The sequence below is a fragment of the Metarhizium brunneum genome, chromosome 1, assembly GCF_013426205.1.
Source record: "Metarhizium brunneum chromosome 1, complete sequence".
Classification (NCBI taxonomy): domain Eukaryota; kingdom Fungi; phylum Ascomycota; class Sordariomycetes; order Hypocreales; family Clavicipitaceae; genus Metarhizium; species Metarhizium brunneum.
In genome coordinates, this window is record NC_089422.1 from 8,495,460 (window position 1) to 8,518,440 (window position 22,981).

A 22,981-nucleotide genomic window follows, 5' to 3' on the forward strand; every position below is an offset into this window, starting at 1 on the left:
ACATTCGACACGAACTGGGCGTCGTGCCGCTGCGCATGGGTCCATGTGTAAATGATGATTGATGTAGAGTGACACGGCGCAACTAATCTTATGGAGATTGAGAATTATCACCTGACCATTGCTCGCCTACCTGACCTGACCTGACCATTGGTCTTACTTTTTCAGGTGTTTTACTAGAGTTATAATGGAGACCCCAGGCTTTGCCCAGGGTTAGGGTTGGGAGTTGGGTTAATCCTTGGTGTATGTATGGATGATTAATCAGGAAAGAGCAATGGTCAGGTCAGGTCGGGTCTGGCCTACACTCTCATGTCGTGTCCATTTTCAACCAAGTGTGACCACAAAGACGGGGATTAAATTGGCCCAATCTTCTTTGCCATTTTTCGCCCAAGCATATGCGTCTCAATCCACCAAGCCGGCCAACACATCACGAAAAGTCTCATGGTCAGCCTTCGCGTTGAAGATAGATACGAGCGTGTCTTGTGCGAGACATGGCTGCGGACAATCGACTTCCTCGTCCCTGGCAGGGATGACAATACCTGGTGCAAGATTCAGGAGAACTGGAGTGCATTTCTCTCAGCAAGCAGCCGCCAGCCCTCCCACCTGCCCCCCGAGTTCCAGGGGCTCAGAAGCATCTCGGGGAGGGAAGAGACTCTGGAGGAAACCAGAAAACGACTCCACCTAACCCGTCAGGGACGGCAGGCCATAGACTTTTGTATCCGAAACCGCATGGATAGATATGAGGCAAGGACTGATAAATGGCTACTCAACACCTTCGACGGCATAAACACCCGCCTTTATATAGCCTTGGTGTCCTTGGCCGCCCCTGAGGACTGCGACATTCGGCAACATTATCACACAAGCTTGACGGGTTTCATATCCTTTCTCGTCTACTCTCATGAAAACGGCATGCTTCGCGAAATGGGTCTTAAGCTGGACCATACCCGGCGCAGCGATCTTAAACTACTTGTTTCTTCCATGGGTACGACGGGGTCGTGCATGGATAAGCCGTTAGATACCACTGATTATGATTGTTTGTGGGATCGCATTGAATGGATCATGCGTTGGTCAAACAACTTTGACGAGGATGCAGATCCACGCCACGAACCGCTGCTTTGGTGGACGGCTGTGTTAGTTCGGGCTGCAATCGCTGAAAGGTGGGAGCAGGAGGAATTTAGCAATATTGGCGATGACAGGAATCCCTTGCCCGAGAATCTTGGGATCAGGGAACACATCGATGCCATAATGCACTGCTACAGAGTCTTCTTACTGAATGAGTCGTACAAGTATTGGCGGACGTGTGCGAAAGACGCGTCTGCAGGAGGAGTGGGAGGTCCTTCTTACAACAAAAACAACGACAAGGACAACAGGATTCTCAATTGGCTTGAGGGGGTGGAGGGACAGGAGCTTCATGCCCGCAGCGACAGGAGGTCATGTTCAAGCGATTCTTGGCCGGAATTACTGTCGAAGATGATCATGGACTTAGACGACTGCCTCGGGCCACACCGGGAAACATCTTTGACGAAGATACAAGTCCTCCGAGACACATTGGTGGACTGGGGCGATAGGAGGCAAAGCGAGACGAGCAGTGAAGAGGAATAAGTAAACAACCCTTCATTCTAAGTGCCATTCATTTTTATAAAATATTATATAACTATTTCTAGGAGCCCATTGTAGAAAAATCGTTCGCAGGTATGTATTTGCCCCATAGTGTTAACGCCCATCTTGATAATGGTAGAAAGTCAAAACCGAGGTTGTGCAGTTGGGCGTTGCTGACCAAAAAAGCTTATCTGATTTGATACCACATGAAGTGCCCCCTACGTCATCGCCTTACACCCACCCAGTCTCACAACACAATCTATTTCGCTCAACACCGTAGTTCTCATCGTCAGCCAAGTACCCGGACATCTCGGAGACAGCTTATTAAAAATAGAGGGGGAAGATGGTTTCCAGAAAAGATGCCCAGTTCGACCACCTCACCCTCAACACCAGCGGCCCCATCCCATGCGCTCTCCAAGGCCAGGCCGTCCTCAACACACCCTACTTCAACAAGGGTTCTGCCTTTCCCGCCCACGAACGCCGCGTATTCAATCTCACCGGCCTGCTACCGCAAAATGTCCAGACACTGCAAGAACAGGCCAAACGAGCCCACGAGCAGTACCTCTCGCAAACGGGTGACTTGGCCAAGAATACGTTTCTGGCCTCGCTGAAGGAACAGAATGAGGTGCTGTACTACAAGGTATGTGATTGATAGTATCAATCGCAGCAAACCCTCTCCAACGTCGTAGCAAGTCCATGGGCTGAAATGGGACAGTAGCTGCTGCAGGACAACATAAAGGCCATGTTCAGCGTGGTGTACACCCCCACCGAAGGAGATGCCATCCAGAACTACTCGCGGCTCTTCAGACGGCCAGAGGGCTGTTTTTTGAACATTAATGACACGGAGAGGGTCTTCCACGACCTAGCAATGTGGGGAGAGGCAGACGATATCGACTACATAGTCGTTACAGGTGAGGCCGAGCCCGTGTGTACAGCAAAGGTCCCCCTTGACTCTTGTCATACTGACGGCGCGATATTTCTGCTGCGCGGCAGACGGGGAGGAAATCCTAGGCATAGGCGACCAGGGCGTAGGCGGAGTGCTCATCTCCGTGGCCAAGCTCGTTCTCGCCACGCTCTGCGCGGGCGTCCATCCCAACCGTTGCCTGCCCGTCGTGCTGGACTGCGGGACGGACAATGAGCATCTGCTCCGCGACGAGCTGTACCTCGGTCTCAGGGAGAAGCGGGTTCGGGGAGAGAGATACGACGAGTTTGTGGACTTGTTTGTGCGCGCGGCGAGGAGGCTGTACCCGCGGGCGTATATTCACTTTGAGGACTTTGGGCTACTAAACGGTAAGGGATGCTTCTTTCTGACCCTGATCAGGATACGGCTGATGCTTTCTTTCTTTTGTACAGCAAGGCGGATTCTAGACACGTACCGCCCCAAAATGGCGTGCTTCAACGACGACGTCCAGGGAACAGGGTGCGTGACGCTCGCCGCCATCATGGCAGGTCTGCACGTGTCGGGGCAGAAACTCGCGGATTTGAAAATGGTCGTCTTCGGCGCGGGCAGTGCGGGCATCGGGATCGCAGACCAGGTCCGAGACGCCATCGCCGCGGAGGGCAGCACGTCTCCCGAGGAGGCTTCCCAGCAAATATGGTGAGCGTATTTCGCCTCCTGCCAAACCCCCTTGCTCCCGCTAACAGCACATGGTCAATAGGCTCATCGACAGACCTGGCCTTCTCACCACGGAAACAAAGGTCTCGGATGCCCAGCGGCCCTTTGCCAAAAACCCAGCAGACTGGACCGGCCAGAGGACGGACCTGCTCGGCGTCATCCAGGCCGTCCGCCCCAACGTGCTCATCGGCACGTCCACCGTCCCTGGAGCGTTCACGCAGGACATCGTCACCGAGATGGCCAAGCACACGGCCCGGCCCATCATTTTCCCCCTCAGCAACCCTACGCGGCTGCACGAGCAGACGCCCGAGCACCTCTTGCAATGGACACGGGGCAAGGCGCTGGTGGCAACGGGCTCGCCGTTCGACCCCGTCCGGGGGCCATGGGGCGCCGGCGGCGAGCAGGTGACGATGGAGATTGCCGAGTGCAACAACTCAGTGGTGTTCCCGGGCATCGGGCTCGGCTGCATCCTGTCCAGGGCCCGGCTGCTCACGGACAAGATGCTCGTCGCGGCGGTGCAGGCCGTCGCGGCCATGAGCCCGGCGCTCAGGGATCCCACCGCGCCGCTGCTGCCGGCCGTAGGGGACGTGAGGGACGTGAGCCTGCAGGTGGCAATGGGCATCGTCAAGGCCGCCGTGCAAGAGGGCGTGGCAACAGAGGACGGCATCCCCTCCAACGACCACCAGCTGCGCGAATGGATCAGGGTCCAGATGTGGGAGCCGAGGTATCGCGATTTGGAAAAGGTGGAAATGGAGGGCGCAGGCCGCACTGCGAGGGGAGAATTGAGAAAGGCCGGTACCGTGGATAGAATGTCCGACATGTCGGCCTATGGTGCAATGGCGCAGCAGTAGAACATGACCATCGCGAGTTCCGCGTGATATGTCAAGTGATGCCGGCATCTATGGACCTCAGCTAGCAGTAGTCGACTGGGCTCGGGTTTAGCGAATTATGTTCAATGTTTCCTACCTAGGTACCTATGCAATATACATACAGGCAAAATGATTCAAAAGGCGGCCTACGGGGCATTAGACACGGGTACAGCAAACGTACATGTATTATTATACCAACAGCATAACGCTGCAGTACTCAAAACTGATTATTCTTGTAGCATTTCGAAAAATAACTGCTTCCCAATTCCCAACTCCAAATCCTTGGTACCTGCAAGGAGATCGAACCAAAAAAACAGCCAAGTCGCCCATCAGCTTAGATTATCCCAGCTCTTGCCACCTCTCCGGCATTGGCCTCGATAAGCTCATCCACCCTCTTCTTGCCTCGTCCAAGACCCCCTTCGCCCACTCCCATTCGTCGGGCAACGTATCGCTGGGCAACGACACCTACTGACAGACACAACGTCTCCTCGATCCATTCGGCCACCCACTCGCGCGGATCGACACCACCGCTTTCGATAATGTCCTTGATGTCTTCTGGGATACCGGCATCGAAGGGGTTGTCCTGGTTTTCGTCGCTGGTCCGGGGCGTCAGGGGAGAGGCAGCGTCCAGCCAGCGTACCCATTTTGAAGGAATACTCTGGCTGACTGTAGAAAATTCAATCTCATGAACCGGGTCAAGAACATAGACGGCAAAGCACACAAGTTCATCCGTATCGTCCTGCTCCTTCACAGCCGACGTCTCCTTCTCCTTCACGGCCGAGGCAGAGCCAGCAAACAGTGCCTTGTCGCCGTCTGTAGAGATAGCCTGCACAGACAAGAAGATGTCTGAAGTCCGCACCGGATTGCTCTCGCTCAGATCCTCTGTAGCCCGAGTCTTGGCTTGCTCAATGCCCCCGTGGGAGGCAAAGTATTCATTCGCATACGACTCGGCGCCGGCACGGCACAACTTGGTACCCTCGATCATGCCCTTCACTAGTCCAAGCTCTCGAGTGGAATCAGTCTGGCGCCACCAGGGACCATCACGCCAGCCCGCAGAGCCATCACTGTAGCGTCCAGAGCTGCTCTCACGGCCTCGCTGTACAACGAGTAAGTCGCCGCCTTCGACTTGCGACATGACACGGGCAAAAACGCCGTGAACCAAGGGGTCCAACGACGGATATCCGACAAGATCATGGGTAATGTGAATCATGAGTCTCTCGTGGGACGAAATCGGCGGCGCAAGAGTATGGAGGATGTTGGTAAACGTGGGCAACGCTCGGGTTCGCAACTCGTCACCTATAGGTCGTTAGCAACAGCGGTCCTTCGTTGTCAGTCTCCCGTGAACACCCACCGTAGTTACGGAGAGCCCCAACATCGATGCCCCCTGATAGGCCCCGAACTTGGTCAGCCCATTTCTTTGCTTCTTCGTTTTGTTGAATCTCTTTGTAGGCATTTTCGGCCTGCTTCATGACGCCAGTAGCCGTTGACAGGATGCCTCCCCACCATCCTCCGCCGCTCTGCTGCTGTTGAGATTGCTCAGCGGCGCCCTTCTTCTCGGCCTCATGAGGCTCAGAGCTAGTGGCGCTAGGCGTCAAGTTCGCTCTCAAGCTTCTGGCACTGTCGGTAGACTTGCGAACACTAGGGGCTGCCGCTGCTGCTGCTGTGGCCTTGTCGTCGCCAACAGGGGGTGTACCAGCTGGCCGTCTAACACCTCGGGGAGTGTGCGGGCGTGATGCTGACTTCTCGGACGCAAGCTGAGACTCGAGGTCAGCCAGGATGTCATCATCGCCCTGTGTCTTGGATGCTGATGAGGCCGTTTTGGTAGACTTGGGGTTTGTCGGTTTCTTGGACTTGGCGTCGTCCCCAATGCCTTGGAAGAGCTCGTCGAGGTTGTCGTCGGCGGCAGAGGCGGCAGCTTTCGTCTTTTTCGAAGCCATGGTGCTGCGTCAGTCTCTTCTCGCGATCTAGCGAGCGATTGTGCAATACGGGGTATGACAAAGAACTTGGAGCTTGGACCAGAGTGCGGAAGAGGAGCTTGGTATAACAAGGGAGCGCTCAGCAAGATGTCAAGTGTTTGATGTTGTCGGTGGGGTGAGGTTGGTTGCTTGGGAGTTGGGACCTTGTGTTCGAGGTGTGGAAGAGTGGAGGCGCCTGGTTTCCATGTCCGGCTTCAAGGGGGGCTCCGGCTATGGAACGACGCTCAAGGCTTGGACAAGCTTGTCAACTTACACCAGCTTCCACGTCCCGATTCAAGTGTCCACAGCGCACGAGATCAGGCAGGCCGCTCGTCGCATGACACGTGCATAGCGTGCTGACTGGCTCGAGGCCCCAAGGATCTAAGCGGCTCAATGCAGGACAGCCTGCCGTGGCCCGTGTCCTCAGAGTGAATCACGCATTTGGCGCCCGCAGATTGTACCTATATACGGAAATCAAACAGCTTCCTCCAGCATATTCAATGCCATGTAAACTCTTGTTGCTGCCCCTTCAAAGTTTTGCTGGTGCGTCCCAAGTGCGCTGTACTCCGCTTTACCACCTGGACGACGGGAGCATCGTCTCCCCGGCCCAAAAAGGACTAGGGGGGCACATCCTTCCCGACACCAGACACTTCGATTGGTCGGGTCGGCCACCCACGGAGGAACCCCGGGGAACCTGTAGGGCCCCAAATTGCATGCCCACACAGGCACTTGAGCAGGCACTTGACATCTGGTGCTCCCCAACTGCTGCCCCCCAGGTGGCACGAGCAGCGGCCCAGTGCCCGCCACAGAAGGGCCCTACAGCGGGCTCTGTCCACTGTCCACGCGCCTACCATTGAGCCCCGAAGACGCCTAAAACGGAGAGCCTGTGGCGCAAGTGCTGGCGGTCTGGTATTGACTTGACTTGGTTCACTTTAACCTAAAATAAGTACTCAAGTACCTAGGTACCTAGACCCAGGCGCCCCAAGGCCCTCCCAAGCCTTCCAGCTCAAAGGTACGTACCTAGACGGGACCCGCAGTTGGCCTTGTCAGGAAACTGGGTCTTGGCTTATTCGGACCACGACACCTTGAGAAAAACGATGGCCAGGAGACTGGCTGGTTTAACAACGACACGGGCGACGACGCATTGAAAAGTCTCTGATATTGTCAGGCTGCATCACCGCCGCGGCCATCAGCGCTTCTCCAGGCCGCCTGCGCTTTGTCCGGCGCTCTTCTTTTTGTTCCTTGAGCCTGCCGCGCATTTGTCATTGTCTGCGTTTGCCTTTCAAAATTCTCTCCTGCGCCGACATTGGCTCACTCATGGTATTGTGGCCCGGCTCATACAAAGCCTTGCCTCTCCCCTTCTTGATTCATCCGCGGCCTCACGACCTCGAGTCACTTCACCTCGTGGCCGGGCTGCTCATCGCCGCCTGGGCATTTGCTCGTCACCTGATTCCCTGATCCCCCGTGTGCCCGTCTCCCGGATGGTTGGCCTCTTACACATTGCCCCCTTCTTCTTACACGCCTGCTCTCCGCAACACGCTGGCTGCTCCGGCTCGACATGGACCGCGCTCGTCGGACGGCAGCAACCACACGTCGCAAAACCCTGGGCGACTCTACCTCTCCTCAGTCTACTCCTCCCGAGAGTATATCTGACCATCCCTCTGCGAGCCCTGTAATGGCCCACGCCTCGGCGGCAAACAGCCCCCAGCCCGCGACTCAGAGCAGGCGCGGAAGCAAAAGTCTTCACCACACTTTCACTTTCTCAACCCCAGCCTCGGGCAATCGCGGCCAGGGTGTCAAGCGCCGGTCCAGAACCATGGACAGCTACGGCATCCATGATGATGAGTTTGACGACGACAGTCCCAGGAAAGGTGGCCACACACTTCGCAAGCGGGCTCGTGTGGATTACACATTTGAGCACGTAGACGACGAGGTCGTCGTCCCCAGCTCCACGTCTTCAGCTCGCGCCAAGAAGCGAAAATCAGATCACAGCTACGACTCGGAAGAGTTTTATGCCTCCGGCGCCAAGAGACGCGGCGCCTCACTCGGCGCTGATGCTTCCGGCAATGTGCGAAGAAATCCTGCTCGCAGTTCAGCCCTCGGAAGGGCCGATCATGGCGATGATGAAGACGTAAAGGATACCATTGAAGTTGGTGTCTCTTTTTCCGACATGGATGAGTCAGAGGTCCGCCGTGACAGTCATTCGAGTACCTCGTCCGCTGCTCAGTCTCTGGACGGCTCGTGGAAGTCTGCGCCCACGGTATCTAATTTTGGCGTCCTATACCCCAATGACAAGAGTACAAACAACGACGAGCGTCCAAATGCTGAGACTCGAGACATGGACATTGATCCCAACCTTCGAGCAAGCCCCCCTCCCTCATCATCTAAGCAACCTACTGCCACGGTTGAGCCCATTGAGGCTCAATCAGAAAGCACGGATACCCCAAAGGTCAATGAGCCTGCCAACGTCTCTTCTAACAAAGCCGAAGAAAAGCCTGAGCTTTCTGACACTAAAATTGCTGAAATACCCAACGCACAAACACTTCCAGTCGCCACACAGGATCTGCCCGCCATCGCCCAGGCGGAGACAGTGGCCGAATCGGAACCATTGGTAGAGGAGCAAACTGAAGACAATGTGGCGCCTACTTCTGATGTTGTTGTTTCCGATGAGATGAAAGACCGTACGTCGGAAAACAACGACCTTGTCTCCTCTGAGCTTCCCAAAGAAAGCGAGGTCGAACAGTTTGTGAAAGAGCCAGTGGTAACTGAACCATCACCACTGAAATCACAGCCTACTACTGCAGAGCCCATAGATATCTCTCCAGCCAAACAGTCTCCATCAGTAGGCGCTGTTGATAACGTCGCCTCAGAAGAAGCAACCACCCTGGATGCAAATGAAGATTCAAACACCAAGGGCAGCCCGCCTGCGGAAACGCCCTTGGTAGTGCCATCTATATCAGTGGAGGAGGTTATGGATCCCAAAATGGAAGATCTCAAAGATCAAGAAGCTCCGCACCAGGAGCGCAAGTCATCACCAGAATCGATTGTGACTGAAGTTAAGGACAAAGTTGTTGAAGACTCGGATACTCTAAGTCCCGAGAAGAAGGAAATCTTCAAACCCAAAAGAACATCACAACTGGGACCAAGTAAGCCTCAGCCGGCTCCCGTCGGTCGCTGGGCTTACTTGACACCGTACATGGATGGTGAATATGTCTCATATCCCGAAAAGAAGGCTCGTTCCGACGATGAAGCCGGCGGAGATGAGACCACCCCAGACGACAAGGATGGTGATAAAGATGGCAATGATATGGAGCCCATGATAGAGGACAATGACGACGCTCCAGACCCCTCAGGCATCGAAGCACCAACACCTGCCCTTAACACGCCAACACGAGGCTCTCCAGTTCCAGATTCAATGGATCCTACGGCTACCAACTCTCCCGCCCCGGCTGGCGATGACGCAGATGATGGTGACGAGTCTGATTCGCAAGAGGTTCCTGAGCGAAAACGATACTACAAATATCGCAAAACTCGGGACCCTGAAGAGTACATATCAGCCATCGAAAATTACGAAGATATGACCACTGCCGAGTTATACGAGATTCTCGAGGCCATCAATATATCACTTGTACAGTGGCAAACCGAATGGCTCGATCTCGGAAGGCTGGTGGACGACCACGAAAATTCACAGCGCCGACGTCTAGCGGATGCCAAATACGAATCTAGGACGAGAAACCCGACTCAGCATGGTGTCAATCACGAAGAGCCAGACTTCGCTGTCAAGGGCTACAAGGCAAAGGAACGGGAACTCATGAGCGAGACTCGCTATCTTCAGGGACAGGACCGCATCATGGCTGCTACTTATGGTTTTGAATATGATCCTCACCCGTCCAAGATTGGTCGTCAGAATCCAGAGACCCAACAAGTTGGCATCATGACCAGAGGGCGATCACTGCGTAACCAGCCAAGGCAAACAGTCAAGGCATCAGAAGCTGACGAGGTCACCGGCAAGAGACAACGCAAGCCCGTTCAGCTTTTCGACCCTGCTACTCAGGATGTCAGCCGAAGCTCGACGCCAGTTCCCACACGAGGCAGGAGACGCCGGAATGCGGGTAACGCAGACGAGGGAGCCCAGGTTGCCTTCACATCAAGCTTCAATGGGGACGGGAACTCGGAGGCAGAGAACGAAGCTCCCAAGACTAGGAGACGACGTGGTCCTCGTGCCAGCAATGTGGGCCCCGGCACTGCTGAGGAATTTTTTACACCACGCAGCTCAGACAACCTTGCGCAGGAAGAAACTGGCAGGTCAGGTCGCCGCCGAGGCAGACAACCTGTTAGATATGACGAGACGTATTCCGAGTTCATGGACGAAGACTCTCAGCCTGAGCCGAAACAACGGAAGCGGCATATGCTGACGCTGAAAATACCCAGATCCAAGAACTTCAGCGAGCCTTCTTCGGCCATTACCGACAATGGCGATTCAAGGCCGTCAACTGCATCATCAGAGTCGTCATCTCATACAGCCGAGTCGTCGTATTCCTTCCGGCCCAAGCGTCAGAAGCGGTTCCGTGACGACCCTGATGAAACAGACGAAGCAGCCCAGGCACCACCTCGCAAGCGAGGCAAGCGAAGTGTGCCCCAGCCCTTTGGTGGTATTGAGTCGTCATTTGCTCTCGATCAGCCAGTTCAAGATGCCCAACCCGGCGCCGGAGTCCGCAAGGTTGCAAAGATCAAGGTTGTGCGACCTGCTGGCGACGCCCGCAACGGCACCCCATCCTCACAACCGGGCGATGATAAGCCAAAGGACTACAAGAACATGACCAAGTCTGAAAAGATGTCGGCATCCATGAAGAGTAAGCATTGCATGATTTATCTCATCAGTATACTCAACAGACAAGCTTGATGTTAACCATGTATTTAGGTCGCTGGGCAAATGGAAACATGGCTGGCGCTGTGGAAAAGCGAAAGGCGACTCTTGCGGCGAAGAAAGCAGCTCAAGCCGCCGCTGAGCAGAAGCTCGGTGTCATTGCACCCAAACCAAAGGTCAAGCCAAGCAAGAAGGAACCTCCTCCTCCAGGACAGTCACAGGGAGGCTATGTGCCAGCTATGCCAGGAATCAACTACCCGTTCCCCTCGAACCAGTGAGATGATGAGTTGCATCTCAACTCTACTCTCTCTCAAGTCGGAGCAGAGTAGTTGAATAATTCCGCGCTCAACCAATACCGGGTCTGGACTGACCCTCGCTGGTACAATTTCGAGTCGTTGCCTTGGCGAATTACATCCGAATAGGTGGATTGACATCCGTATGCAACATGTATCATTACATGTACCGTTGGGACAGCGCGAATCAGCGCGCTCAGTTCTGATCCCGCGCCCTCTGGTGCAGGGAAAATAATGCGCTAAAATAGGTACATAATCTTTCTACTGTGGAGGAATAACGGGTTTCGGATTTTTGTTTTGCCTTTTCTTCATTTCGCGCACTCCACATTGCTCTTTTTGCATTTCTACTCGTCCAGAGGGAAAATTGGCATTGGAAGACCAGGCGTCTTACACAGCCGTTGAGGCCTAAGAATCGACCCTGATGAACTTCCGAATATGGCGTTTGGCGCGTTGCCCTGTTCCCTGCCACACACCATGAGGGACGGGGCGGGTAATCTTTGGTCATTGGCATTTTGTACAGATACATCTGACAGGTATTTATTTGTGAATGGAGCGATATTCCATCAAAGGTCTGCGTTTTGTGTGTCATGGTGTCATGTGTCATATCGTGTCATTGCCGTGATGTCTGTGGTAGTACGCACACTGGGGTGTGTTGCAGTGGTGCGATCCTTGAGTCATGACAATCCGCTGCTGGTGCGTACATGACATGAGCCAGGCAGTAAACGAGTGCCTTGTACTTGCTATCCAGGTTGACCAAAAGTAAACTGGTAATGATTTAACTTTATTACTGCTTCTATTGAAGAAAGGATCAACTGATTTATTTACTATCACTTTACGCTACCGCTGTCGTAACTTTGTAAGTGACAAACACCATGGTATAGGGTAGTATTTTGACGTTGGGATGCCGAGACCCACAAGCGCACAATTTGGGGTCCGTATGCCCAAGCTGGGTGCACATTGGCATCAAGACAGAAGCCAACGAAATGCCGGAATCACTGATTGAATTCGACTGGCGAGCCGGGCCCATGCACCCCTGGGACAATACTCCCGATGCAACCTGATAAGAAACCACAGCAATAGGCTGCCCAAGAAGCACCCGCGAAGAACAGGCGCTAGTTTCCTCCCATCGCATCGACCCCGTGTCGAGAAACGATGCATGATACTCACAAAACACATAATCACAAGGGCACATTGACAGTTGCTCAATTTTTTTTTTTGCTTGTCCATGATGCAATACCTGGTATGAATCATCCTTACACGCCCGCAACCAAAAAAAATGCAGAGCCTGCCTAATCCAGCGACTATCATGCTTTCCCCGGTGCTCCGTCGTTGTTCCTCTTCGTTTTCCATCCCCAAAAAGTACCAAGAGGACGGTCATGGTTGCTTCTATAGATCGCATAGGTGGGACATGACCGTTGCTGATTTTTTTCTTCTCTCTCGTTCCCATTCCCGTTTTCTAATCACTCCCGTTGGACCACTTTACATGACGACACCAGAGTTGGAGGCGATACGCTAGGCAGAGTCAGCTTTGGCCGGTGAAGGAGATTTTGCGTGGAGGAACTTACGGGCCACAGCTCAGCGGCTTCCTTGCCGACGGGGCCGGTGATGGCGGAGCCCTTCATCTCGCCCTTGGGGTTGACGATCTGCGACCATGTTAGCAGTTGCGTGGTTTTATATTTTGGCGGTGCGCAAGATTTTTCGAGTTCTCCCGAGTCCATCCCCAGCTGGCAATTCGTGGAAAAAGCCAAGTGTCCCGTTTGGAAAACCCTCAAGTCTCGTGTGCCGCCTCGGAAGCAGGATGATGAACACGTACCACACCGGCGTTGTCCTCAAAGTACAGGAAGACACCGTCGAATCGCTTCCAGGGCTTGGACTGTCTGACGATGACGGCGGGGTGGACCTTCTTTCTCAGCTCGGGCTTTCCCTTCTTGACGGTGGCCATGACCATGTCACCGACACCACCGGCGGGGAGACGGTTCAGGCGGGCGCCGATACCCTTGACCGAGATGATGTACAGGTTTCGGGCGCCCGAGTTGTCGGCGCAGTTCATGACGGCACCGCTGCGGAGCCGTGTTAGTTTCTTTTCTCCCTTTGCTTTTCGGGGCGCATCTTGGGTGCTCGGGGCAGGAGGTCGCGCGTGTCGGCGGAGGGGTCAAGGGACGTACACAGGGAGACCCAGGGTCATCTTAAGCTTGCCACCAGGGGCACCACGTCTGTACAGAACCAGTCAGTCGCGATTAATTCATCATGGGACCTGTTGTGTGCCCGCCTGTTGAGTCTCGGGTATCTCGAATGGGCAGACGTCGAAAAAGTGCGAGTTTCAGGTATCAATTTTGCCGCCGAAAATTCGTACGCGTCGAAATGCGCCGCAAGAGAATCTCTTGATTGCGAGTTTCCACCCCATCATTACCGCCCATAAATTCGTAAAAAAAAAAATCTGGTTGTCGATGGTTGTTCAAGGTCGTCTTCGGTTTGGTTTCCCAGTTTGTCCCTTCTCTTGCACGTCGCCAATTTGGATACTCGAGAATCACAGGCATTTTGCATAATTACTTACGAGATCTTGGCCATTGTGTCGGTTTGGTTGTGGCGTTAATTCGTGAGAAAATCTGCCGAGTCTCGGGTTGCCGTCGTGAGCTGGAGTCTCGGGTGAAAAAAAATCCAAGCAATCTGTGGGGTGAGAAACCCTATGGGAAGCGAGTGATGTCTCACGTGACGATAGGGACTTTATCAGTGCGCGGTGGGTGTTTCGTCATGCCCGGCCCCACCTCTAGCGTTTTTCTCTTTTGAGAGACTGGGTTGGTCCTTGACTCTTCCTTCCCTAGTTTCTCTTCGCAGCAGCTTCTCGTGTAAGTGAATGAAATCAGGAAAATGGCTGCAATTTAAGAAAGAGGCCTTGTTCACATTATTTTCTTTCCATATAAGTACGGAGTGCAATCTGCCCAATATATTGGAAAACTCAGGCATGCGAATTTGATGTGATTTTTGCCTCACGGTTTTTTCGTCTCATGAACCGAAGCCGTTCCCCCTTCCTGATTCTCGACCTTCTTGGTTGATCCCACGTCGACCCACGACCCTTCCGCAGCTGTCCCTCCTGAAGCGCCGGGTGCTTGCACATCCACCCAATCACCGTCGGTCTTCCCTTTGCCCGTTTTGTCCTCTGCCTGATGTGCTGGGGCGTCCTCTGCGACTTTTGCCGTGGACGTGTCTTGCGTGGAACCCGCGACTTTCAACATCCTGTCGGCCAATTCCTCCTCCTCGAGGAACCGATCAATGTTATGCCTGCGTCTCATTATTAAATCTGGGTAGATTATTCCGCTCGAGAGGATATTAACTAACCTTGGTCTGGAGCCAGACATGGTGAGATGGCAGGCAGCCTACTGTTTGAAAAAGATGTGTTGTGTTGAGAAACTTTTCGTAAACCATCTGACGCCATCGCGACCATCGCTTAAATTTACGTGAGGCCAGAGTGCGTCCAAGATTATTAGCATTGATGCGGCTCTGGTTGAATAGCGAAATGGCTGCAGATGTTCATGTATCCAGTCGGCACTCCCTCCGACAGACGATATTTGTCGGTACCCGCCACCAGTCCATCTATACTTGACGGCCGCCCTGGTGACTGACACTCGGCTTGTTCCTTGAAAGATGGCGCGGGATTTGGACGGCAAAAAAATTAAGCCAAAGAAGGACCATGATGCATGGTTTCACACACGTTGTCGCGACGCTAATGCGGAAACCTTCCAGTTTGTATATCGCTCCGCCAACCACGCTTCCCCATATTGGCCAATCACCAAATGTGGTGGAATGCGACACAGCAGATTCTGCCAGTCAAGTCGAGCAGATCCATGCACGATTGCGAAATCCTGTCGCAAGAACTGTAAGTTATGAGGGAATGAGGTGAAGATGAAGACGATGATGCCGGGTATGGAGATCTAGAGCTGGTGTCATTGTCGAAAGTATATCTTGACGCTGGAGGTTTCTTGTTATATGGACTCATATGGGCTGCCCCTGGCTGCCCTCCTTACCAGCACTTGAATCATGAACTTGTAAATTATATCGAGGGTCATTTACACCGGAAGCATGCCGGGCCAAGGACGGACTGCCGGTGGGGCCCTATCCGATGCGGCTTGTCTCCCACCGACAGGACAGAGCGGTCGGTTAGAGAATGAGTGCAAACGGAAACAAAGAGGATCATTTGATAGACACTATTAGGGGCCAAAATGTGTGAAACAAGAATAATAATTCCGAGTATAAGGCGGAGTGGGATGGTAGATGCTCTGGTAGACGGCGCGCAGCGCATCTTGGAACGGACAGCTATGAAGAACTTCACTTCAATTAAAATACATCAATTCGATAATACGGATCTATAAAGGAGAATAACGACGCTCATCCGCAACAAAGCACCACCAACGTGAGTTGGCCCGGTTAGCTCAATCGGTAGAGCGTGAGACTCTTACGAGTACACGAAATCTCAAGGTTGCGGGTTCGACCCCCGCATCGGGCTTTTCCTATAGTTCCATTCTTCGATTGGCAATTAATTTTTTGTCCCTTTTGGGGGACATTACTTTTTTGCAATTAATATTGCTCTCGACTGTGCTGGTTGGTGCATGCCTGTCTGTGTGTACTTGCTTGTATTATATCGCCTATATCGAAGTACTTTTTTCCCTTTAAAGTTGATTGCCTTGGGCTCTTCACATTCCGGCTTATGATTAGGCCAGTGATACGTTGTGCCAAGAGAGATTTCCAGAGCGTCAATGATGTGAAGCGCGAAACGGAATTGCAGCACAATACGGAGTACAGAACATGAAATTTGCTACGTATAATGATGCATGAGAACGTGTACAAATGACTCATACCAAATCATCAATCTAAATTTTTTCCCTTCAGCATTAATACGGCTCCAACAGGCAGCTACAGACGTCCCGATCATGGTCGGCCAAGGCCCTGATAGACTCGGAAGCCAAGCACCGTCGCTGGACGTGTTGGATCTGCAGCACTAGACTCCACGTCGATTGATCCGTTCTGATTCTCCGTTGATGGGCGGCATGGCTTTGAGCCCACATGGTTACAGAGGTCGAAATCACATTTTTGGAAAGCCTTCAAAATGTTGGTTTTGATGGCAAGTTCGCAATGGCAGTGGCGGACTACCCCCATGCTGCCACATGCTAGTCGGTGCCACAAGGTCCCATTGATGCACACGGCACGAGAAAGATGCTGGTGTAGAAGACGGCGTGTTTAAGGTTTCCAAGGTTTCAAAAACGGATGGACGGACTGTGGTGACATGGTAGAGAGGAGAGCAGATACGTATCGCAGTCAAGAGCGGTACCGTCACCATCATCATCATCAGTGTGCAAAACCGTGGATGTGTTGGGCCGCAGTATCATGTAAACCATGGATTGATGCTCTCAGTAAGGCGCAAGGACAAGAACAGCATTCGTTGGGTGGAGGACAGAACATTGAACTTGACGCCACATTCTGGAGCCCAGTGCTGGCTATCAATTGATGGCCCCAGTTCTCGTCGCTGTTTAGCGCGCAATAAGGTACGGAGTTGCCAGCCCTAAATCCTAATTCCATCCATGTCACATCAATTCTTCCATGTCAGCGTGTCCGGTCGATGGTACGGAGTACTACTCAGTACTACCAGTATTGCTGTAACCCCCGCTCTGAGCCGCCCCGAAGAAAAAGGCTCAGTGGATCAGTGGGACCTTGGACGATTGACCCAACATTTGGAGATCAGATCAGCGTGCACAGGTGATTTTGACCTTGTCAAGATTCTATTCATCAGCGGGTCAAGTCCAGCAATAGGGACGGACACGGTTGAATCACTTGAGTGACTTTGGGCCGACATGGAGCTTGTGGGAGCGCTCGAGGTTTGACGACCGGCTCCATGTCTCGACCAGACGTTACTCGTCGATTTGTAACATGACTACTCCGTATCCTCATTCCCATGCCGCGATGCACGAGCACATGCATGTCAATGTTGGGCCCGGCTTGTGGTGCCAGACGCGGCGAATTCCTCCCCGTGCTTCTCTGAGAAAAGTCCCACAACCCTCGCCTCTCACATCTGGACGGTTTTGTTCATGTCAAGTCAAGCCTTGCCACTCCCCCACACGTATTCTCTCCTTGACTGCGTGAGCACCCAGTGAGTCTTGGCCTTGACGTTTCACCGTTGGACGTCGTCGCCAGCCAACTCTGGCCATCCATCTTCACAGACGCTCCTTCTCAGCCCTTGGACACCCAAGTCGGTCGCCGAAGGCATCGCCGATGTCGCCCTAGACGACAGCTCGCCGCACCCGCCCTCACGGCGAATCGCCAGATGCTCTCTGTTGTCTGGTCCCTGTACCTGGCCGCGCGGGAATCACAAAACTCGCCATGACAAACTCATTCAACTTCAATAACATTGGCCAGCGTCAGGACGGCGTCGACAACACCAATATGCCCTCGCCGACCTCGCCGACCCAAGACGCCGGACAAGCGTCGTCCTCGTCTCATCACCAGTCGGGAAATGTCACCGTGTATCCCACCACAGGCCCCGATTCGTATACCAGCCCGATACTGGCCCCGGGGAGCTCTGGGCAGCCTGCCTTGAATCCCAGATCATGTGTCACCTGTCGCCGGCGCAAGGTTCGTTGCGACAAGCAGATGCCCTGCTCCAACTGTCGCCGCGCACAGATTCCATGCGTCTTCCCTGCGCCGGGGCGTGCGCCTCGCCAGCCTCGACCCAAGGACCCCAATGCACCGCCCAAGACGTCGAGCCACCGGGAGGCCGAGCTGGTCAAGAGACTGAGGAAGCTCGAGGGCATCGTGGAAGAGCTGAGCGGCCAGATTGACGAGCCTGCTGCCCGGGGCCCCTCGACCACAGCCTCGCCGGACATGCAGTCTGGCATGGAGGGCTTGTCGCTGCGTCACATGCCGGGCACCTTGGATCACATCGCTGGCCAGGAAGGCAGCCCGAGAGGGACCGACTCGTCGGCTGGCCACAGTGGTGAAGCCGGCCGGAAAGAGAAGCAGCCAAATTTTGGTCGTTTGGTGTCGGATGACCAACGAGGCACGTCTCGATATGTGAGCAGCGGATTCTGGTCAAAGCTCAATGATGAGGTATGTCGCCCAAGCCAAATCCATCTCCTTCCATGTCTGTACCATGGGAGCTGACTTCTGATGCTTTTGCTTTTCAGCTGGACGCTATTCGTGAGGAAACTCAACTCCTCACAGGCGAAGAAGACGCTGAAGATTCAGACTTTGAGGGAACGCCAACGGACTCGCCATCCACAGGCTTTGGCAACATCACGGATCACCAGGGATTCATCCTGGGCTACCGATCGGCGGATGTGGATTTGCAAAAATGCCACCCGCTACCATCTCATGCCAGCTTCTTGTGGTCAGTGTACCAGGAGAATGTTGAGCCTCTCATTAAACTGCTGCACGTCCCGTCCGTCGAGCTCATCATCAGCGATGCGAGGAGGAACCACGGCAAGCTTACGCCCGGTAATGAGGCGCTGGTATTTGCCATCTACTTTGCAGCCATCACCTCACTTGAGCCGGATGAGGTGAGAATTCTCACATCCTCCTCACTTCCCTCACTAGAGCCTTCACTGGTTGCTAACCGTCGCGCTCCAGGTTCAAGCCAACTTTGACGCAAACAAAGATGACATGCTCGCTCAATATCGCTTTGCCGTGGAGCAATCCCTAGCCAAAGCCAACTTCCTCGATACGTCAGATCTTGCGGTCCTTCAATCATTCACCCTCTTTCTCATAGTCGTAAGACGCCACGATGAGAGCCGTTTCTCTTGGGCATTGACTGGACTGGTAATCCGCATTGCACAGGGGATGGGTCTACACAGAGATGGCACTCATTTGAGGTTGTCTCCGTTCGAGACAGAGATTCGAAGACGTATTTGGTGGGCAATTTTAGTCTTGGACCTCCGATCTGCTGAGGAACTAGGAACAGACATGACCATTAGCGAGCGATCTTACGACACTTTGAAGCCGAGCAACATCAACGACTCAGATATCAGCCCCGGCAGTACCGAATTCCCCGTTCCTCGAGAAGGGAGATCAGACTGCGCCGTTTCTATCGTTAGATGCGAGATTTGTGGGCTCTCTAGACGTCTCGTCGCCGCTGCCTCGGCCATGTCATCTCTTTGTCCTGGCGTCGACCAAAGCAGCATAGCTGAGCGAGAGCGCATGTTGATCGAGGTGTATCAGCGTGTGGAACACAAGTTTCTCCAGCACGTTCTGGACGAGACAGATCCGCTGTATTGGGTAGCAGCCATGATTGCCCGCGTCATCGTGGCCAAGATGTGCCTTGTCATCTACCATCCTATGCTCTTCCCCGGCTCCGAGTACGAACTCACAGACGAGATCCGTCAGCGAATTTATGTGGCTGCTATTGAGGTTATCGAGTACGGCCACAAGCTCAACACGGATCCTCGATGCAAGCAGTACCGGTGGTTGTTCAAGACGTACACAAACTGGCACGCCATCGCCTACACCTTGATTGAAACATGTCGACGCCCATGGACAGCCCTTGTTGAACGTGGTTGGGACGCCATCAATGGCTACGACATCGATCCTCTTGAACTAGCCAAAAGGGCAGATCACGCCGCAGTCTTTCTCCCGCTACGAAAGCTATTCGCCAAAGCCCGCAAACACCGTGAATCAGAACTCGCTCGCCTCAAAGCAAACCAAGACGAAGCCCGTCGGCTCGATTTTGCAGAGCGCATGAACCCAGCACAAGCACGTTTTGGTCCCGTCCCTGGCGCTGAAAACGTCATGGAACAAATGCGCGAGAAGTGGTGGTCTCTCGTTCGCCCAGACGGTTCCAGTCCCATGCCGTCATATTCCATCGCCCGCCAACCCCCTCCCCCTCAGGAGCCCGCGTCTGCGACAGCTGCCTCTGGCAACGATACACTGAAACCACCGGGCAACATCCCTGTACAGCTTAACCTGTCTAGCGCGGCAATGGAATATATGAACGAACTCATGGCACAGCCAAACCCAAATGTGGCTGAATTCTGGCGGATAGACAACATTGCAAACAATGGCGGCAATCTGGGCTCATCGGGGTCGGCTCCGTCTGCCCCTATGCCCCTTCAGAATGAGATGAGCGAGGATATTCTTCGACAGCAGGCACTCATGTTGCAGGCGCAGCCATCCAAGGATGATGGTCTGACGCCATATTTGTGGAGTGATCCGTTTACTGTGATGAATACACAGTTTGATGTGACGGAGGATGCGGATATGCTGGGGGATGATTTCGATTGGCAGGATTGGAGTCAAAGCATCAGGGGGTTGGAGATGGGGAGTACGCAGAAACATGAGGGTTGGTGAAGCAAAAGGAAAATCAACAGGACCGACTGATGGGGCCGTGGTGTTTGGGTGTATTGTTCCTTGGGGGCGTTTGCTGCTGTGCATGTACGATAAATTTGAGGGAATTCGGTGGGATATGAGTTTTGGTGTTTTGGCATTGATGAGAAAACCTATACCACTTACTTAGTATGAATTTAAAGTTCGCGTCACCATAAACTTAGATGGTCGCTTTGCGAATTTACGGTGATAAAAATCTTCCAGGGAAAAAAATCTAGATGGTCTCGAGAGGGAGATTTGAGAATGTCTTCTCCTGGTCGTGTATAGTGTAGGGGAATGTACAAGACATGATCCACATCTTGATCAACCGAGGTACCTTGGAGGCTTGGACGTGGTAGACTAGGATCGGATAACGCGTTTATTCGAATATTTTTCGGCGTCGTGGAATGCGTGAAAACGATCATTAGGCCCTATTGATGTACAACCTGCCACTCTGTTAATTGATGCCTGATGCTCTTAAAGTCTCGGAGAAATGAAATCGTCATTCTGGCCCACTTTTATTTTCGATCTCAGCTGGCAACTGCGAGACCCATCCCGACCTTTGTTTACTTGCTGTATGCATCATTCTCCAACCTTTTTGCGAAACAAGGTCGACGATAACAGAAACGAAGAACTTTTCAAGTGCTGCAATGGATCCTGGTCGCCGGGTAATGATTGACGACCGGAGGCCTCCCAGTCGCCGTGATGCAACATCTGCCCGCGCCGACGCGTACAACCGAATCTCGAAATCCACAAAACCCGGGCCTTCCAAGACGGCTCAAAATGCAGCCAAGTATCTCACAGAAGAAGAGCAGTCGAGGAAGTTCGTAGCGGATGAAGATAAATTTGTGCTGAAACAGTCCAAGAAGAAGGCAGACATCCGGGTTCGTGAGGGACGAGCAAAACCAATCGACCGGCTCGCCTTCAATCTGCGCTATATTGACGAGGAACGAGATGTTTTCGATGACGATGAGGGCGATATGGATATCCAGCTCGATGCACCGGAAGTGATTGTCCAGGGGTTGACCTTGGCTCAACTCAAGGAACTCGAATCGGATATTTCTTCCTATCACATACTTGAGACGGACAGACGAAATCGACAATACTGGGAAGCTTTGCGTGCAATCTGCGTGGACCTGAAGTCGAAAGTCGATACGAATACTCGAGATGGGCGTGTGGTGAATAGCGTCGTGGACGATATTGATCGCATTCTAAGCCCAAAATCGTATGATCAATTAGAGGCCCTGGAGAAGCAAATCAAGACCAAGTTGCAGACTGATGAAAATATCGACACCGATTACTGGGAACAGTTGTTGCGCCATCTTTTGGTTTGGAAGTCCAAGGCTACCTTGACGCGAATTTACAATGAGATCAAAGAGAAGCGGGCTGAGATGCTGAAAACACGAGGGCCAGTAGCACGACCGAAACAAGACGCAAAAGCAATTTCAAATGCAGCCGTCCCTTCTGAACCGCAACCTTCTCCTCAGCCGGTGGCGAATGAAGATGCCTCCAACGTCACCAACGCCCTCTACGACCGAGAAGCCGCGAGAGGTGTCTCCGAGAATGAAGAGATTTTTAATGCGGAAGAACAAGTACCTACTGGCTCGAAACCTCAATGGGCAGACACATACACAGCACGCAAGCCGAGATACTTCAACAGAGTCCAGATGGGGTACGAATGGAATAAATACAACCAAACCCATTACGACCACGACAATCCGCCCCCAAAAGTCGTTCAGGGATACAAGTTTAATATATTTTATCCTGATCTTATTGATAAAACGAAAGCACCCACTTTCAAGATCATCCGCGAGCATGGAAGGCGGAAAGGGGAGTCGTTTGCAGCGGCTGGTGAAGCCGATACATGCCTTATTCGATTCATAGCGGGACCGCCTTATGAGGATATTGCCTTTCGAATTGTGGACAGAGAATGGGATTATAGTGCAAAGAGGGAGCGTGGATTCAAGAGTTCGTTTGAAAAGGTATGGCTAAATCTAGCAATTCTTTGACTAGGCTCGATTCTCAATGCAGGATTTGTCACGTACTAATTTCTGTCAAGGGCATCTTGCAACTGCATTTTCAGTTCAAAAAGGTAAGCGCTCGCAGGCCCCCCCAAAGTTGTTCTGGAAAGGCGGCTAATCTGAGCCCTGCAGATATTCTACCGCAAGTAGACTGGGAAGATGTTTGCAGGCTTGCATGGTTTCCTCAGCCGCACAGTCGTTTGCCGAGGCGCGGCCGCTTGAATGACATCCGATTGAGTAGCGGAGTGGCCGGGGGGGAGCGACTCACTGATCGTCTCTGCAGGACCATCTTACTTACATGGTGTTGACGTGCTGCTATTTACTTGGGATGAAAACCACAATATGCAGGCTCTGGGCAACGCAATTTGTCCAAATAGATCACCAAGGCTCTGCTTATCGGTTGTTGACTTCCCGTCGATCCTT

At 53.1% G+C, this 22,981-nt stretch overlaps 7 protein-coding genes and 1 non-coding gene across 8 annotated transcripts; 6 read left to right on the forward strand and 2 right to left on the reverse strand.

The window, feature by feature from the left end:
* Nucleotides 1–438: 438 nt before the first annotated feature.
* G6M90_00g025910 (uncharacterized protein) lies at nt 439–1,599 on the forward strand (the record flags this gene model as incomplete). Its single annotated transcript, XM_014692505.1, has 1 exon — nt 439–1,599. One exon carries the CDS (start codon nt 439–441, stop codon nt 1,597–1,599), a length of 1,161 nt encoding a protein of 386 aa, XP_014547991.1.
* A 340-nt stretch (nt 1,600–1,939) lies between these two features.
* On the forward strand, nt 1,940–4,062 carry MAE1 (NAD-dependent malic enzyme; the record flags this gene model as incomplete). The annotated part of the gene is made up of 5 exons (XM_014692504.1): nt 1,940–2,236; nt 2,315–2,507; nt 2,590–2,886; nt 2,950–3,193; nt 3,255–4,062. The coding sequence occupies 5 exons, from the start codon at nt 1,940–1,942 to the stop codon at nt 4,060–4,062; spliced, it is 1,839 nt and encodes a 612-aa protein (XP_014547990.1).
* Nucleotides 4,063–4,414: 352 nt separating this feature from the next.
* On the reverse strand, nt 4,415–6,017 carry MTC1 (Maintenance of telomere capping protein 1; the record flags this gene model as incomplete). Its single annotated transcript, XM_014692503.1, has 2 exons — nt 4,415–5,376; nt 5,432–6,017. 2 exons carry the CDS (start codon nt 6,015–6,017, stop codon nt 4,415–4,417), a joined length of 1,548 nt encoding a protein of 515 aa, XP_014547989.1.
* Nucleotides 6,018–7,593: 1,576 nt separating this feature from the next.
* Nucleotides 7,594–11,180, forward strand: G6M90_00g025940 (uncharacterized protein; the record flags this gene model as incomplete). Its single annotated transcript, XM_014692502.1, has 2 exons — nt 7,594–10,888; nt 10,957–11,180. The coding sequence occupies 2 exons, from the start codon at nt 7,594–7,596 to the stop codon at nt 11,178–11,180; spliced, it is 3,519 nt and encodes a 1,172-aa protein (XP_014547988.1).
* Nucleotides 11,181–12,674: 1,494 nt separating this feature from the next.
* Nucleotides 12,675–14,551, reverse strand: RPL23B (60S ribosomal protein L23-B; the record flags this gene model as incomplete). The annotated part of the gene is made up of 6 exons (XM_066129960.1): nt 12,675–12,707; nt 12,761–12,838; nt 13,009–13,255; nt 13,361–13,408; nt 14,187–14,474; nt 14,532–14,551. 6 exons carry the CDS (start codon nt 14,549–14,551, stop codon nt 12,675–12,677), a joined length of 714 nt encoding a protein of 237 aa, XP_065986004.1.
* Nucleotides 14,552–15,611: 1,060 nt separating this feature from the next.
* G6M90_tRNA00000019 lies at nt 15,612–15,696 on the forward strand. The gene has a single exon. It is a non-coding gene; the product is annotated as a tRNA-Lys (tRNA).
* A 1,868-nt stretch (nt 15,697–17,564) lies between these two features.
* bik5_0 (Bikaverin cluster transcription factor bik5) lies at nt 17,565–20,522 on the forward strand (the record flags this gene model as incomplete). The annotated part of the gene is made up of 3 exons (XM_014692499.1): nt 17,565–18,290; nt 18,368–18,739; nt 18,810–20,522. The coding sequence occupies 3 exons, from the start codon at nt 17,565–17,567 to the stop codon at nt 20,520–20,522; spliced, it is 2,811 nt and encodes a 936-aa protein (XP_014547985.1).
* Nucleotides 20,523–21,187: 665 nt separating this feature from the next.
* CTN (Cactin) lies at nt 21,188–22,708 on the forward strand (the record flags this gene model as incomplete). Its single annotated transcript, XM_014692498.2, has 3 exons — nt 21,188–22,519; nt 22,597–22,629; nt 22,691–22,708. The coding sequence occupies 3 exons, from the start codon at nt 21,188–21,190 to the stop codon at nt 22,706–22,708; spliced, it is 1,383 nt and encodes a 460-aa protein (XP_014547984.2).
* Nucleotides 22,709–22,981: the final 273 nt, after the last annotated feature.